This window comes from Carassius gibelio, chromosome B12 (genome assembly GCF_023724105.1).
Source record: "Carassius gibelio isolate Cgi1373 ecotype wild population from Czech Republic chromosome B12, carGib1.2-hapl.c, whole genome shotgun sequence".
NCBI lineage: Eukaryota > Metazoa > Chordata > Actinopteri > Cypriniformes > Cyprinidae > Carassius > Carassius gibelio.
Window position 1 is genome coordinate 22,005,939 of NC_068407.1, and position 16,969 is coordinate 22,022,907.

The 16,969-nt window shown below is 40.9% G+C and overlaps 1 protein-coding gene across 3 annotated transcripts in view; it reads left to right on the forward strand.

The window, feature by feature from the left end:
- LOC127968703 (integrin alpha-X-like) overlaps positions 1-16,969 on the forward strand; it is a 117,260-nt gene that overhangs the window by 12,317 nt on the left and 87,974 nt on the right. For 2 of the 3 annotated variants that reach the window (XM_052570042.1, XM_052570043.1), the window contains exons 2-17: positions 3,754-3,862; positions 4,094-4,197; positions 4,288-4,358; positions 4,531-4,645; positions 4,738-4,865; positions 5,008-5,153; positions 7,586-7,736; positions 8,056-8,203; positions 8,454-8,527; positions 8,686-8,812; positions 9,070-9,206; positions 9,608-9,754; positions 13,271-13,471; positions 13,605-13,738; positions 13,920-14,062; positions 14,150-14,298. In XM_052570042.1, the coding sequence (XP_052426002.1) occupies positions 3,754-3,862; positions 4,094-4,197; positions 4,288-4,358; positions 4,531-4,645; positions 4,738-4,865; positions 5,008-5,153; positions 7,586-7,736; positions 8,056-8,203; positions 8,454-8,527; positions 8,686-8,812; positions 9,070-9,206; positions 9,608-9,754; positions 13,271-13,471; positions 13,605-13,738; positions 13,920-14,062; positions 14,150-14,298 (2,084 nt within the window). The remainder of the gene's footprint in view (positions 1-3,753; positions 3,863-4,093; positions 4,198-4,287; positions 4,359-4,530; positions 4,646-4,737; positions 4,866-5,007; positions 5,154-7,585; positions 7,737-8,055; positions 8,204-8,453; positions 8,528-8,685; positions 8,813-9,069; positions 9,207-9,607; positions 9,755-13,270; positions 13,472-13,604; positions 13,739-13,919; positions 14,063-14,149; positions 14,299-16,969) is intronic. The other variant, XM_052570044.1, reaches the window with a different exon arrangement.

A 16,969-nucleotide genomic window follows, 5' to 3' on the forward strand; every position in this document is an offset into this window, starting at 1 on the left:
CGAGCACCACTACACTCTCCGACTTCATCCACCACAGCGTCAACCGCATGAATCAGCAGCAGGAGAGTATTGTAAACACCGGACGCGCGATCCAACCGCTGGTGTCCGAGCTCACCCAGCAGATCCATCAGTTAACTTCTCCCGCTGCTCCACCCGCACCGCCTGCGCTGCCAGCCCACCTGGAGGTCTCCCATGACCACTTCCGGCCAGAGCGGCTACTTCCGGCACCAGAGAGTTACTCCGGTGAGCCTGACTTTTGCCGAACTTATATTAACAAGTGTTCCATGCACCTTGCTTTACAACCACACACCTTCACGACGGAAGAGTCCAAGGTTGTTTTTGCTCTCACTCTGCTTTCTGGCAGAGCCACCTTATGGGGGCCGGTGGTGTGGGAGAACCATCATCCGTGTTGCGCCTCATTCCACGCCCTCTCCGTGTAGATGAAGAGGGTATTCGATCGGGCCGCGGCCGGCAAGGAAGCTGCTCACCAGCTATCAGACCTCCGACAAGGGAATTTGTCGGTGGCGGATTACTCCATCCAGTTCGGCACCTTGGCGGCCGCATGCCAGTGGAAGAAGGAGGCACAGTGGGATTGATTCCTGCATGGGCTGGCGACTGTGTTCATATGGAGATCTACCTCCTCGAGCTGCCCCCAACTCTCAATGGTCTGATCGACTTGGTGCTCCTTGTGGATGCCCGGATTAATCGTCTTGGTAAACAAACCAGTCCGTCACGCCTTCACAACTCTCCTGAACGGGTCACTCGAGTTGAGAGAACATGGTCGGTCCCATCTACGATCACGATGCCATGCAGGTGGGTAGAGCTCGACTATCCCGGAAGGAGAGAGAGAGGCGGAGGTCCCAAGGACTGTGTTCATATTGCGGTGGCTTGGGTCATTCCCTTCATTCATGCCCGGTAAAAGAGCCAGCCTGGTAGTAAGTTTGAGGGTACTATCGGGTGGGATCTCCGCCGGGAAGTCCTCAACCACATCTTCAACTCTCCTTCCGGTGAAACTGCGGTGGGAGAACCATACTCCCATCTGTCACACCCTTCTGGACTCTGGAGCCGAAGGTAATATCATTGACACTGTCCTTGCACATCACCTGAACCTTCCTGTCCTTCCCGTGTCTCGTCCTATCCATGTCACCGCACTCAATGGCCAGGAACTGCCACACATCACTAACACCACTGAACCCATAACTCTGCTCACCTCAGGAAACCACACCGAGAATATATCCTTTTACCTTATGGACTCCCCTGTCGCTTCCATTGTTTTAGGTCATCCCTGGTAGGTTAAACACAGTCCACGAGTGGACTGGGGTTCCAACACCGTCACTTTGTGTAGTGAAAGTTGTCATGAGTCGTGTCTGGTTTCTGCTTGTCCTGTTCTGTCTGTTTCTGTCTTTCAGGAGGAGACCATGGTTTTATCAAACGTGCCCGCAGAGTACTTGGACCTGAAGGAAGTGTTCAGTAAGTCCCGCGCAGCTCCTCTTCCTCCTCATCACCCCTTTGACTGTGCCATAGCCTTAGTTCCAGGTAAGTCTCCGCCTAAGGGCAAGCTTTACTCTCTTTCTATTCCGGACAGGGAGGCCATGGATAAATAAATTTCTGATTCCTTGGCAATGAGGTTCATCCGCCCTTCCTCTTCTCCAGCATGGGAGGGATTCTTTTTGTGGGTAAGAAGGATGGTTCTCTGTGACCTTGTATTGACTACTGAGAGCTGAAACATTAAACCCGATTCTTTGCCACATCTTTTTGATCCTTTCGAATGCCCGGTGACTCCCGAGTGTATTTTACCTGAGAATATAGTCATCTCAGCACTCGTATGGGAGGTTGAATCGAAGGTCAAGACGGCTTTAGAAGGGGTAAAGCCTCCCCCTGGATGCCCACCGAATCGTTTATTTGTGCCGGAAGAGTTACGGTCAGAGGTTATTCAGTGGGGTCACTGCTCTAATGTTGCTTGTCATCCAGGGATAAGCTGAACCAAGGGTTTAGTTAAGCAATGATTCTGGTGGCCACTTATGGCTTTTGGCTTGCTCAGTTTGCGCCAGTGGTAAGTCATCTAACCGACCTCCAGATTCAATTCAATTCAAGTTTATTTGTATAGCGCTTTTTACAATACAAATTGTTACAACTCTGGTGATGGCCTGCAATGCTATACAACTCTGCTGCAGATGAGGGAGCGCACTTAGGCCAAAGCCAATCGCCACCGGTCGAAGCCTCCCGTATATGTCGTGGGTCAAAAAGTGTGGCTTTCTACTAACAACATTCCGCTCTGCTCCGTTTCTAATAAATTAGCTCCAAAATTTATTGGCTCGTTTCCTGTCACCAAGATCATTAGTCTTCCGGCATACAGGAGGATTCATCCCGCCTTCCATGCGTCCAAAATTAAGCCCGTGTTTTATTCACGCATTAATCCACCTACCCCGGTTCCCCCACCGCCGCGTCTTATAGATGGGGGGACAACTTATTCGGTAAATCGGATTCTGGACTCAGGACGGAGGGGACTAGGATTCCAGTACTTGGTGGACTGGGAAGGTTACGGTCCAGAGGAGAGGAGTTGGGTACCTGCTAGGGACATACTGGCTCACTCCCTTATTGATGATTACAATCAGCAGGTAGGCCCTTCTGGGAACTCCAGGAGGCGTTCCTAGAGTGGGGGGGTACTGTCACGGTTGGGAAGCTGTGATCTCGGGGTTTTTCACTATATGGCTGAAGTCTGTGTGCTACGCGTCAGCACTGATTGTTTCTTGTGGGCGTCTCCACTAATTGTCATCAGCAACAGCTGTCACTCATTACTCCTCCCTATATATTGCCCTGTTTAAAGTCTTGTGTTTGTCAGAGCGTTGTTTCAATTCCTCGTCTCATGTTCTGCTCTCTTTGTTGTTTCTTCGATTGGATGTTCTTGTCTCCCCGGAACCCCGTCCACTCATCTCATCTCATCTCACCATTGGATTCATCACTTACCTCTCGGCTCGCTTCCCCGCAGTTCCTGTGTCACCCTCTGCTGCTGCCATCTCATCACCACACTTCGGACCCTCCACTCACCTGCATCTTCTCGGACTGTGTATCCACGGCCAAGTATCACCGGTGTTTCTGTCTTCATGTACTGTGTCCTTCATTATATTAAATATCTATTTACTCGCACTTGCTCCTTTCACCAGTCGTTACAGTAGTGGATTATACAACCACATCCATTTAACAAACAGTGTGCGATAGCGCTGATCCAATAATGTAAAGTCATCTGAGCTTAAAGTCTACAAGTTCTCAAAACCGGACTTCCAACAGCTAGCAGGTAGCATAAAAGTTACCAATGAGGTTTCCCTTTACCAAACTGAACTGACTTGTTCATGTTTTTTTTTTTTTTTTTTGGCTTATATCTGGTAGCTACCATGCATTAGTGCCCTCAAGCATTTGACCCAGAAACCTATTTTTAAGCAATTGCCAGAAGAAATACAATAATAAATATTAAAAGGTAATTTTTTATACTGTTACATGCTAAATAAATGGAGTTCCTCAAACAGCACTTGAAATGAGGATTAGGTTCTGCATAGAACCATTTTAATAATCTGCTACAAGAGGTTGTTTTTGAATGATGGGGCAAACTGCAAACCCCACAGCTTACTTGTGTTGATCTTTTTTTTTTTTTTTTTTATTTAAGGCTTTGACATAGCACCAAAAAAGGCCTGTTTGTCTCTCGAGACAAACATAGTGTGTGTGTGTGATATAATGGTCTTAATTTTCGTCATCCAGAATTTCACTCAGTGCTGACATTCAACATCGATCCTGTGTCTTGGAAGTACTTCACAAGAAACAATGATGTTGGCTTTGGCTATAGAGTGATACAGGTGGATACATCTAGGTGAGATAAAAATAATTTTAGAATTAAAATATATATATATATATATATATATATATATATATATGTATATATATGTATATATATGTATATATATATATGTTCATTAATTTATTTAAGACTATTTTGTAGACTTTTTTTTTTTTGCTGTGTGAGCAACCATTACAGTACAACCATCGCAATTCATAAAATATGTAATTGAAACCTAACATGTTTTCCTTTACTTTTTTATAGTTTTCTTGTGAGTGATCCTTTAGTACAATATAGCCATAACAAAAGAGGACAAGTTTATAGCTGTGGCATTTCACAGGAAACTTGCCTGCCAGTGACAATTAATGGTATTTTGTTTTTCATGTTTCAAATGTACAAGTGATCAGTCTGTTTTACATGTAAAATCTAAACGGTTTAAATTATTTATGCAATGACAGTGCCCTCTGAAGCTGTTAACATGTCTCTTGGACTTTCTATGACTAAGGATATACAATCTTCTAATTCAGTGGTATGTTGTATGTTCATCCTAAAACACAAATAAATACATATATAGATACCTTATATAAATGTTGTGCTGGATGTTGCACAGATCGCAAGATTTTAAATCAGGATTCTGGGATTTGTACTTTCAACATTGATACAATGTTTGACATGTCTTCAATACAATGAATCTCCTTCAGGTTTGTGGTCCAACCATTCCTAAGGACTGCAAAGTGCTTACTACCCTCAACGGTATGTGTTTTATCGTGAACGGAAGCAATGCAGTGAGTGCACCTATACCAAGTGCTTTAAGAAGTAAGTAAAATTAAGAATTACCTAGATTTTTCTTTGTATTGCTGATTGATAATCAAATTGTATGCCTGTTTTCCTACACACTTCCTTCACAGGCTGCCCTCTAAAAATAGACATCGCTTTTCTAATAGATGGCTCTGGGAGTGTAGAAGAAGTAGATTTTGTTAAAATGAAAACTTTTGTCATAACAATAATCCAGAGTTTTTCCGACTGCAGTTCTCAGGTAGGAGTCCATATGGCCAATTTTTACATTTAGATGCTGATAAAAAAAGTGTAGTTCACATTGCAGGCCATCACCAATTTAGACAGAAGCAGCTTGTTTGACTAACATGTAATGTATAGATGTATGTGTTCTTCTTGTATAGTTTGCCATCGCACAGTTCTCCACTGGTTTTGAAATTCACTCCAAGTTCGAAGCAGTCAATGACATTGATTCATGGAGGACAATAATAGGTGGCATTGAACAGCAAAAAGGATTGACCTACAGTGCAAAGGCTATAAATAAACTTGTGTATGTAACTTCTAATGTTATCATTATAGAGTATCTTAAAATGCCACTTCAGAATGTATTTATGCAAACTGTATTTTATTTGATCCAAATCAGACTTTCAGTTCTTCTAAATCTTTGTAGGAAATTAAAGGAATAGTTAACCCAAAAATTAAAATTAGCAGAAAATCTTGAGGCCATCAAAAATGTAGATGAGATTTGGAGAAATGTGTCATTGCATCGCAGTCTCAGCAATGCATCATATGCAGTGAATGGGTGCAATCAGAATGAGAGTCCAAACAGCGGATAGAAACAGCACAATCATCCACAAGTAATGAACTCCTGTCTAGTCCATCTGTCAACATTTTAAGAAGCAGAAACCTGCATGTTTATAAGAAACAAATTTAACTGTAAAGTGTTGCTTCTGGCTGAAATATAAGTCCTATATCAAAAAGATTGCTTCCTCCGGTGAAAAATGTGCCCTGTCTGAATCAGGAAGGAAATCTGGTCAACCAGAGTCCAAACAGCTCTAAACAAATATATTGGCAGATTTTGATTTGAGAAACAACAGAAGATGCACTTATTCACTGACGTCTTAAAAATTGATTTATTTCAGCTTTAGTCTTCTCAAGCTGTTAACTGATGGACTGGAGTGCTGTGGATTACTTGTGGATTATTGCAATGGTTTTATTTGCTGTTTGGCAACCATTCATTGCAGAGCATCTACTGCTGAGCAAGTGATGGAATGCAGTTTTATCCAGATCTGTTATAGGGATGCAATGATTTTTTTTTTCTGAACCGATCCAATACAGAAAATTCTGAGAATCTGCCGATACCCATCCAATCCAATACCAGGACAGTTTTCTTAATCAGTTTAGAATTTCTATACTTCTGTGTTGACCTGATCATCACTCGTTTGTGTGTTAAACACAATTTACTTAATATAAACAACTTCATTCAAATGAACAATATCAAATAAAATATATAATCATAATATTTGACAGAAATACTATTAAAAACTATATTAGTGGATAATTCAACAGCAAAAGATACTCTAGAGTTTAGAAAAATCCCAGGTACACATTAATTTCAAATGTAAGTGATCAATAATCCAATCTAGTGAATCAAATCTAGTGATATTATCTACAAATAAAAGTGAATAAGTCTAAAATATGGTAAAATATTACACATATACATTTATATAGAAATATAAAAGACATTTATTTTAAATGTATAGCACAGTAATAAAGGCAGCAACATATGATAGTTAGGACAGAACAAGAAAGACTATTAATAATCTTTGATTTTGCAGAAAATTATTATAATACTGAAGTTGCCGATACAGAGTGGCAGAGCGTGATTATGTGCATCCTGTTTGCAGAATGATGAACTTGAAACAACATGGAGTCACTGTGCAGACTGCACAGCCCTATGAGCCTGTATAGAAAAGTTAGTACACACATGATGCTCTGCTCATGTTTATGTTCAGTTCTCTCTTTTTAGATTAAATTAAACTTTATTGTCAGTCAGTGTACTGTTTCAGTAAATTAATTACTCCTGGATATTGGTTAATTTTGACTGCGAGAGAGTGTCAGCCACATTAAGAAAGTGAATAATTTGAGTAATTTGTGGATAAATTCTTAATGGAGAAGCGAACCATTTCGACCGATTCAGTTCGATTTGATGAACTGGTTCAGCTTGTTCACTACAGAACTGGCTACATAAAAAGATTCATTCACAAACCGGATATCACTAGTAAAAATGGAAGAGATTGATACTTAGTGTATTAATTCAGTGCATTAGTTAATTAAGCCTTTTCTTTGAACCGTTTTAAACCTCAGTTACTGTGCGCTCTTGAAGAGAGTTTCATCGTTATTACTGTAGTAACGAACGCTACACACAGTTTGATTGCTGAATGGAAAATGACAGATAGCCGCAGCAGAAAGAAGAGTTTATGTGAACTTGAATTTAATTACTTCAATATTAATTTGTACCTCACACTGAAATATGGAACAGCTTCAGAACACTTGAAATATGTGCACAAAAATGTTTTGGTGCTTTATAATTTTTTGTTGTGCCTTTCGTGGAGCTCAACGATAACACAAAGTATGCACACAGAATCGGCTTTGGATCGGTCTCGTCTGACCGATACCTGATCCGCATAAAATGCCAGTATCGGAGCCGATACCAATCCCGATTATCAGATCGATGCACTCCTGATCTATTGTTCAGAATCTCATCTACATGGCCTAAGGCTGAGCAAATTTGCAGTTTATTTTTATTTTGAATAAACTATTTATTTAATGGGTTGTTTGGCTGATCTGGATAAAAACTAATTGTTTATCTGAGTTTGAAACTGCAACACCCATAAGCAGTAAATCACACAAACAATTATGTGATTTCTAATAGCTTATTTCAACACTGTTTATGATGCTTTTCTTATTTCCACTGTACAGGGATGAGCTCTTCGTAACTGAAGGAGGGGCGAGGCAATCAGCAATTAAAATCCTAATTGTTATTACTGATGGTAGATCAAATGATGAACCTTATCTCAGAGGTGCTGTTGAAAAGGCAGAAAAGAAGAATATTATCAGATTTGCTATTGGCGTAAGATCCATGTTTTCTTCAACTAAAGGACTGCAAGCATCAAAAGGGATGGAAAACAAAAATACAAAAAGTAGAATTAATGTAGTCCTCTAAATAGAGTGTCCAAGTTGTCAACAAGTCACTCTTTTGAATCAGTTTTTTCATTGAATTAGTTGTTTCAGTTTATAAACATCTAACATTCTTTTATTGTACTTTCATTGTGTTTTTGTCTTTGCACAAACTTTTTTTTACCTTTTTATCTTTGCATTTAACAAGATATAATAGGATTACATTTTTTAATGTCCCAAAATGACCCATCTAGTCTTTTCAAATCCCAAAGATCGGTGAAGCTTTTGATGATGCCGAAACAAAGCAGCAGTTACATGTTATTGCATCTGCTCCTCTTGCTAAGTATGTGTTCAATGTGACTGACTTTGACGCATTGGACAGCATCCGTGAACAACTGGAAGAAAACATTGCTATTGAAGGTAAAATGACAAATAAGAACAAAGAACACAATAAAGGTGTAGATGAGGGAAACAATGAAAATGGATTTGACAGTCAGTGTTGCATGAGTTCCATACAAAAAAACAAACTAACAAAAAACTTCACCTTTCAAATCACAGCAATGCTAATATCATAACAGCACAGTCAACAGTCAACACAATATTGCTTATGATATTATGTTAGATCGTTTTAACTTCTTTTATATAATTTTTCCCCAATATATTATTTCAGGTGTCCAGTCCACTGGCAGTTCTGCCACAATGGAGTTTGCTCAGGATGGATTTACTGCCGTGTTTACATCCAATGTAACTCACTTTGCAAGCATTTGATAACTATCTTTACTGGCCATTATTTATTAATCAACTGTAGTTAAACTAAGAAATCCTTAGTTTAAGGCAACCAGACATCATGAAAAGTGGTGAAGAGAGAAAGAAAACCAACAGATTCAAACCTATTTGTTCAGGAAAGCCTGATCGTGAGTTCTGTCGGAGCTTTCCAGGGGAAGGGTGGATATCAGGAACACTATCAGTCCCAACACTATGGCCATTCATCAGACTTCCAAGTGGGAAGTGAGGAAGATAGTTATTTTGGTGAGAAAAACCTCAAACTGGCCTTAAGTTTATTGAGGATAGATATAATTTTTTTATCTAATAATAATAATAAAATCCTGCAGACCCCCCAGACTAAATTAGCATATATTCATTTCCAAATCCTTATAAATGTATTTATCTGTGAAACACAGAAAACTAATTCTGAGTACAATATTTACACATGTAAGGAAAGCATGTTGTGACCGATGGTATTGTGAGGGTAAGTAATGACTATTTTTTATTTCTGAGTGTATCAGGTTATTCAATGACAATAGCAACACGGTCTAAAAAGAGGCTTGTCATTTTGGGAGCACCAAGATACAGGCATAAAGGACAAGTGATGATTTCAATAATTGGAAATAATGCAACCAACCTGCTGGTGGATTCACCCAAGGTACATATAAATATTTCAACAAATACAGTATATGTTATTTTCCAAAAGTAACGTTATTGTACTCTTATATAATATTTTCTGCTTTTGTACACCAGTATCAATGATCTAGAAATACTTCTGAATATACACATAGATTCAAAGACCAGAAATTATATTTAGTTACTTAATGATGATTCCTGATAAATGTACCTAAATTAAAGACAGTTTGGTGTTGATTCAGTTCAGCTCAATAACTGTAAAATTCATCAATTATGAAATAAGCTTAGTTCAGCTATAAGCAGCCCTTCAAAAAATAAGCCTATTTAAGCAATAAATCAGCACTACAGAAAACAAGTCAAAGGCTACAGTTTAGTTGGCAGAGGATTTAATTTTGAACAGATTTTTTTTTTCTTCTTTCTCAGCCTCAGATTGGATCATACTTTGGAGCCGAGGTCTGTGTGGTTGATCTGAACTCTGACACAAAAACAGATCTACTATTAATATCCGCACCAACCTACGTAGACTCTCATTCTGAAGGCAGAGTTTTTGTGTACTTTTACTCTCGGCAGGTATAGGGTAAAATACCAATCCTACTTCCTCTTCAGGAACTCGAGCTGCGTCGAAAAAGGAATGGGGAACGTGTCCAGCGTGTCGTCTCTGAATAACATGTATAAGCAGTCCGATTGTAAGGGGCGAGACGTCATAGGCGGGTGACGTCAAAGACCAGCATAAAAGCATAAAAGCATGAGCGGCGTAGCCGGTAATCTGCTCTGTGTGTCTGTGTCAGTCGCTATCTGTTTGTGAGTCATATTTAGTGTCGTTTTTCCACTGATAAACTCCATTGTCAAAGCTTCAATCAAGAGAAGCTTTGGGCGAGAGCAGGCAGTGTTCAGGCTGTGTGTTTTACCTGCCCCCCCCCCCCCCCCCCCCCCAAAAAGGTATGGACACACGCAGCTCATGTGTTGTCTGCTTGAGAGTGAAGCGCGTATTGTCAGCTCACGAGGGAGTTGACGACTGCGATGCGAGCCTTTGATTCACTCTCAGAAGGCTCTCTTTGAGGAGAGAGCTTTCACTGGTGTTTCTCGCGGTGCCAGCCCTGCTTTCGCCGAGGCGGAGTGGTGGTTGTGCTTGCGGGATTCGTTTTTGCATCTGCTGGAAGGAATGTAAGACGGGCAAGTCCCGATCTTCTTTCTTAGCCATCAGATCCGGTGCCCGCTCTCGGGGGTCGGAAGCCCGCATTTGCGGTACTTTCTCCCCGATGAGAGGGCGCGACGCGCTGCCTGTCTTTCTCTGAGGAGATTGATTTGGAAAGGCGTCGATGAGCTCGCCAGTTGCACATGCACCAGTCACAAGCATATTATGCATAATTTTAATATAAGCATCATTAATTAAGAGTGGAGCTCGCGCAGTCAGCTCTCGCGACGGCTCATCCGATCTCCACCCGTGTTCACTAGAACTAGAGCTCGTTCTCGAAATTTGGAAACCAGCACTGCGGTTTCCTCATCCTCGGAGGCAGAGCTAGCTGCAGCATCCATCTTTCTCTGAGGAGATTGATGTTGTTTGTGTGACTGAGTAGCATAAAAAAAAAAAAAAAATGATATATATATATATATATATATATATATATATATATATATATATATATATATATATATATATATATGAGACATGCGAGCTGCCGAGGCAACGCGTGTATTACATTGTTTCATTTTTATGTGAGTTTTTTTTCTACACCAGACCGTGTTGACTAGTCTGGTTGCTGACTACATTTAATTCGAAGGAATAAAATGACATCTTTATCTGACTATGTGAAGTTAGATTTACAGGGGCTCTAGGGATGTAATTTCTTGTGTGAGAACACGTGTGTACTACTCTTCCTCTGAGGAGGTTGAGGCGGTCAGGGGCTGCTGGGCGGAGCAGTCCCAACCGTGTCCCAGCCCCTTGGGCCAGGGGTGTCAATTTTGTACTCCGCAGACGCAAGAGTCAGAGTGGCGTTCCCAGGCCGAAGGCTTCTAGTGGAAAGCAGTTCTACAGACCGTTGTTTTCACTGGATAGCCTTCATTATAATGTCCTGACGCCTAGGCCTAGGACGTTTTGAGGGGCAGCTCCCTCTGGGGAAGAGTGGTGTACACCACATTACACGGTGCCCGTCTCTCCTCAGTGCCCTCAGGAGATCGATCTGCCAACCCTGCTGGTGTTCCAGGGTGCAGCGGTCTCCAGCGAGCACTTCTCTGTTACCGCCCGAAATCGTAGAGGTGCTAAGAGGCTCGCGAACTCCTGGGAGGTTTCCAGAGCAGCTAGTTCGGCCAACTCTTGTGGGTGTGCCACTTCAGGGCACCGAGCTAATTGCTCTGATGCCACCAGAGATCGGTCTTGAGAGGCTGATTCCCTTAGTAGACTATTTTGCAGCATGAAAACTACTGCGAAATGTGTCTCAGTGGGTCCTGCACACTGTAGTGAGAGGCCACAGAATCCAGTTCTGGTGGGCCCCAAGAAGGCTCTGGTAATGGAACAGAAATAGACTCTCTCTTAGGACGGAGACCATCGAGGTGGTCCCTCCTTGGGTTGCAGAGTCCGGGTCCTACAGCCGGTACTTCACTGTTCCGAGGAAGGATGAGGTGTTGTGTCCATTTCTAGATCTGTGCTTTTTGAACCGCTCAGTCAGGGGACTGAGGTTTAGCACGAGGACTGGTGTGTCACGATCTATCAAAAGATGCACTTATCTCCATCCTTCATTGGAAGTTCCTGAGGTTTGCTTTTGGGGGCAAAAGCCTACCAAAAGGGATCTTCCACTGGCCTTGCACTCTCACCCCACATTTTCACGACTCAAACCACATTGACGATTGGTTGATATCCGCTCAATCTGAGCAGATGACGGTTTGGCATCGAGGTGTCGTTCTCGCTCACATGAAAGAGCTGGGGTTAAGACTTAACGCCAAGAAAGTGTGCTTTCTCCAGTTCAGAGAACCACTTATCTGCGCATGGTGTGGGATTCGACCATGATGCAGGCACGAATGTCACCTGCTCGGATCGAGTCGATCCTCACTTCAGTCGCGAGAGTGAGAGAAGGCCGGTCACTCGCTGTCAAGCAGTCACAGAGATTGCTGGGTCTGATGTCAGCTGCGTCCAACGTGAATACTATTGGCCTGCTGTACATGAGACCCCTACAGTGGTGGCTCAAGACCAAGGGGTTGTACAACCGAGGTTGTAAGATCGTTCTCCAATCCAGAGCTCCCTCAATGAGGAAACTGTATGCCTTGAAGTGAAGGCTTTTCACTTCTTGGTGTGGAGACCGCCAGCTCGACCCAGTTAACTGCCCGGATGGTGCTGGAGTTCCTGCAGGCTCTATGCAGGGTTGACCCACTCCATCCTGAAGGTCTACGTGGTGGCAATGGTGGCCTACCATGCCCCTTTCAGTGGCCAGTCAGTGGGCAGAAACCTTCTGGTTACATGTTTCCTCCATGGTGTGCTGAGGCAGAGGCCTCCGGCCAGAAGAAGCTTATGCTAAGCGGTGATCAGGATGCTATCCTAAGCCTCTCCTGGGGGTCAAGACTCCCTCCTTCTGAAGTTTGGCCATTGAACGGGTTGTCCCCGATTTTCGCAGGCTTCTTCTCCTGCTCTTGCTTTAGCTGTGCTCTTTCACACTAGGCAGAGATTTGAAAGTCTGGAGGCGTGGGCATTCTCGTTCCCCATACGCAGCTCGAGTTCCTGAAGAGGAACGTCTAAGGTTACGTATGTAACCCTGGTTCCTCGAAGGAAAGAGATGCTGCGTCGCAGTGCCAGACTTCCGGCATCTCTGGCCGGCGCTTGCTTCTTACTCTGAGGATGATTACTGGCTTCGCCGCTCAAGCTTTTATGCTTCCTGGTCTCTGACATCACCCGCCTATGACGTCTCACCCTTAAAATTTGACTGATTATACACGTTATTCAGAGACGTCATGCTGGACGTGTTCCCCATTCGTTTTCGATGCAGCGTCTCGTTCCTTCGAGGAACCAGGGTTACATATGTAACCTTAGACGTTTTTCTTTAATGTTATACTCATACCCTTTATACCCTTGTGTTTTTTTTTTTTTTCTTTTTGTAGCCATACTTCACTTTCTCTGTGGCGCTGATGGGAATGGCAGGTCACAGGGGTCGATTTGGCTCTTCTCTGGCCAGTCCAGCAGATCTGAATGGTGATGGTTTCAGGGATGTGCTGATTGGAGCTCCTTTAGAGGAGGACAGACAGGGCACCATCTATATCTTCAATGGAGGAGTAGATCAAATAAATCCCACATATTCTCAGGTCTGTGTATTTTAGTACTTAGTGTTGTTCCTTGAGTTTCATGTTTATCCTTTTGTTGACTGCCACGTTAAACCACTTATTTTTGAAGATTATTAGCAGTTTCTCTGTTCTGTTATTTTGTGTGTGGTTTTAGAGAATTACTGGATCATCTGTACGCTCAGGTTTACAGTTTTTTGGACAAGCTCTGAGTCAGTCCTCCTTAGATCACAGTGGAGACAGTCTACCAGACATTGCTGTTGGATCAAAAGGAGCTGTTGTGCTTCTTAGGTACAGTGTTCGTCCTGCGACTTCAGTAAATTCACACACTTATTCTATTTAATAGAATAAACTGATTAATTACAAGTAAAGATCCACTGAATTCACAGGTAGAAACATAGAGAGACCAATCTGATCTATTTATTTGTTATGTTTTGCAAGTGTATAATGTGTACATTTCTAAAACAAACAGATCTAGACCCATAATGCTTGTCGATGTGAAAGTAACATACAGCCCATCAAAAATCTCAACCAGTCAAACAAACTGCACCAAGCCACTGGAAAACACCTTGACAGTATGCTTCAACATGAGTGGATACAAACATGCTATAACAGGTTTCCCCAATTTAATGACATATTTTGTTTTATTTTAAAAATGTTTTAATGCAAATAACATAAAATAGTACTTAATGATATTTCCAGATATGAGTGGAAGCATTAGCTATATATTAAAGCTGGATGCCAAACGATATAACCACAGAGCATACTTCTTGCCCAAAAATCGTGTCCTCAGTGATGTTGTAAATGTTACACTAGAGGAAGTGTGCAAAGACCATCCATTCCTCATAGAGGTAAGTCACATACAGTAGGTAGACAACCAGAATGGGTCATACTGCTGTGTGTACCGCTGCCGCAGGGTCACGTTGTTAACTGCAGGTCAGTCGCATGTGAAAAAGATTCGCAAAACTGCCGCCAGGTGGTGCAAAGGGACAGATTGTGAAATGAATGTAATAGTAAAATTAGATAAAAGGAGGAAGTACAACAACAATAACATTATGATTTAACATTTTAACATCTTTAAAAAACATTTAAAAGATTTACAGTAAGTTCATTTCAAAACATAGGCTACAGTCTACTCATCAAAAATTAAAAGAAAGACCTTTACAAAAAAAGGATCTTATGCATGCTATTGTTATTAAACAGTCATTAAATATAAGGCCTACACACACACACACACACACACACACACACGCACACACACACACACACACACACACGCACACACACACACACACACACATACATATACATATATATATATATATATATATATATATATATATTATCCATTCAAAAATAAAAGCTTAATGTTTTCATTATGCCTTTTACTGTGTGACCCAAATTTGAGTATTTTCTGTTTCAGCTGTTTGGTCTCGCAGGTGGCTCACGCACACATATTCATATCATTAATTTTCACACAAACACTTGAATATGAATATTAATTCAAATTTTGCATATTCATTTTTTTACATGCAGTTATCCAAAATAAAACCAAACAAGAGTAAATGCTGCACATCTGCACTCAGCCTCAAACTCCCATCACAAATCTTGCACTAGCCATTTTACACACCTGGATTAAAATGCGGCTGTAAACATATACAGCAGATTCACACACAAACACTTTCGTAATGCATTCAGACAAAGGTAATCTTACAGTGCTACTACATTATCAGTATCTGGTTTTGAATGATTTTGAAATCTGTAAGAAATGTATCAATCTGTTTAGTTAAGATAACTGATGAAAATGTACTGTTATTTCCATCACAAACAAAATTTGCACAGCAGAAAGGAGCAATTATAGATGCTTACAATGTTATTAGTTTGGCATGTGGTAGGGAAAAAAAGTTTACACACAATAGCCTAAACCACTTTGAAACTCTCCTTTTATTTTATTTTATTTTATTGATTTTTTATCTATCTATTTATTTTTGACTACGTTATGAACATAACATTTCAAACATACTGAAATACTTTATCCACGGAGTGAAGGCGAAGCGGTGATTCTGCTATCCGTGAGCGCTGAACGGAGTGATTATGCTCTGAGTGCAGTTGGGAAGTTGTTGGTGCTCCACTCCGCTCACAGACTCTGCTGCCGAGTGAGACAGATGTTTCACTCTACGAAATGAAGACGACTGCAACAGCAAAAAGCAAACTGCAGCAATGCTCGTTGCTTGGCTCGCCAAGCTTTACTTTTGTGGCTCACATGGCAGTAAATAATAGGATGATATTACCATGCAGTCAATACAGATATTTAATAAAAACATAAAAACAAGCAGGGCTGTAACATAACTCATTAATAAAATCACACCAGCTCTACACCGGACATGAGTGATGCGGTCCTACAAAAGACAATAGAAACCAGGGATGTTGTCAATCAATCAATCACCTTTATTTATATAGTGCTTTAAACAAAATGCATTGCGTCAAAATTGTCTACACTGACACGGTGTGATGTGACATGATCCCCATCAGTAAACTGATACTCGTTCTAATTATGAAGAAATGTACTGATACTGCGTTCAGATGATTTGACACTGTGGTGTGATGTCTTCAAGTTTAGACACACTTTTACCGTAGCAGGGAATGCACGACAACTCTCATGTCTGGTGCCTGCTCTATTTAAAAATAAAAATAAAAAATAAAACTAAACCAGCGGCATAACGAGATGGAAATATAGACTACAAAAAATATTTACACTTGCTCTCTCCTACGTCCATGAGACTCACTGCGGAGTTGACAGTTTTAATCTGTACAGTGCTTAATGCAGAGTGGATGTTAGATGCTTGATAGGCTAGTTTAAAAAATAATAATAAATGAAATTAAGGTCTTTCCAGCATTAAGGTAATAACATTTGTTTTTTTAAATTGTTTATTTTTGTATTTTTTGAAAAAAAAAAAAAAAAATTCTGTTATAAATTTGACCGCTTAATGAAAGAGAACGAACTACAGTAGGTGGCCATCCAAAATGCCGGTTCTACCACCGCCGCGTCTATGAAGTGCATTTGCAGCTTTTGACCACTGAGTGGCGCTTTAACCAACACTTTTAAGTTATCAATCAAGCGCATCAAAGCACATTTTTGCAAATAGACGTCAGTTTTGCCTCGCTGATGTGTTACATTTAACGGCTTCAGTCAGGGAAAATGAGAGAAAAACACTACAGTTAAAATATTTTATATATTTCATATTTAATATTCACAGATCAAAGTTTGGTACTAATGAAGTCATGCACATTTCTTAGAACAATTTCAAGCAGGATAAATGTCAAACCTGAGCCTGTGCTTATTTTTTTCTCTAAACTAAATGGCATTTAACCATATTATAGATTTGACACATTTAAAAGGAATGCAGTATTATTTATATAACATGAATTATTTGTTATATTATTCAAAAGAATTTGTGGTTTACTTTGCATCGGAGCATTAAAAGTGGTAGCCTATTTTAGGGGGGTGGGCTACATGGATTA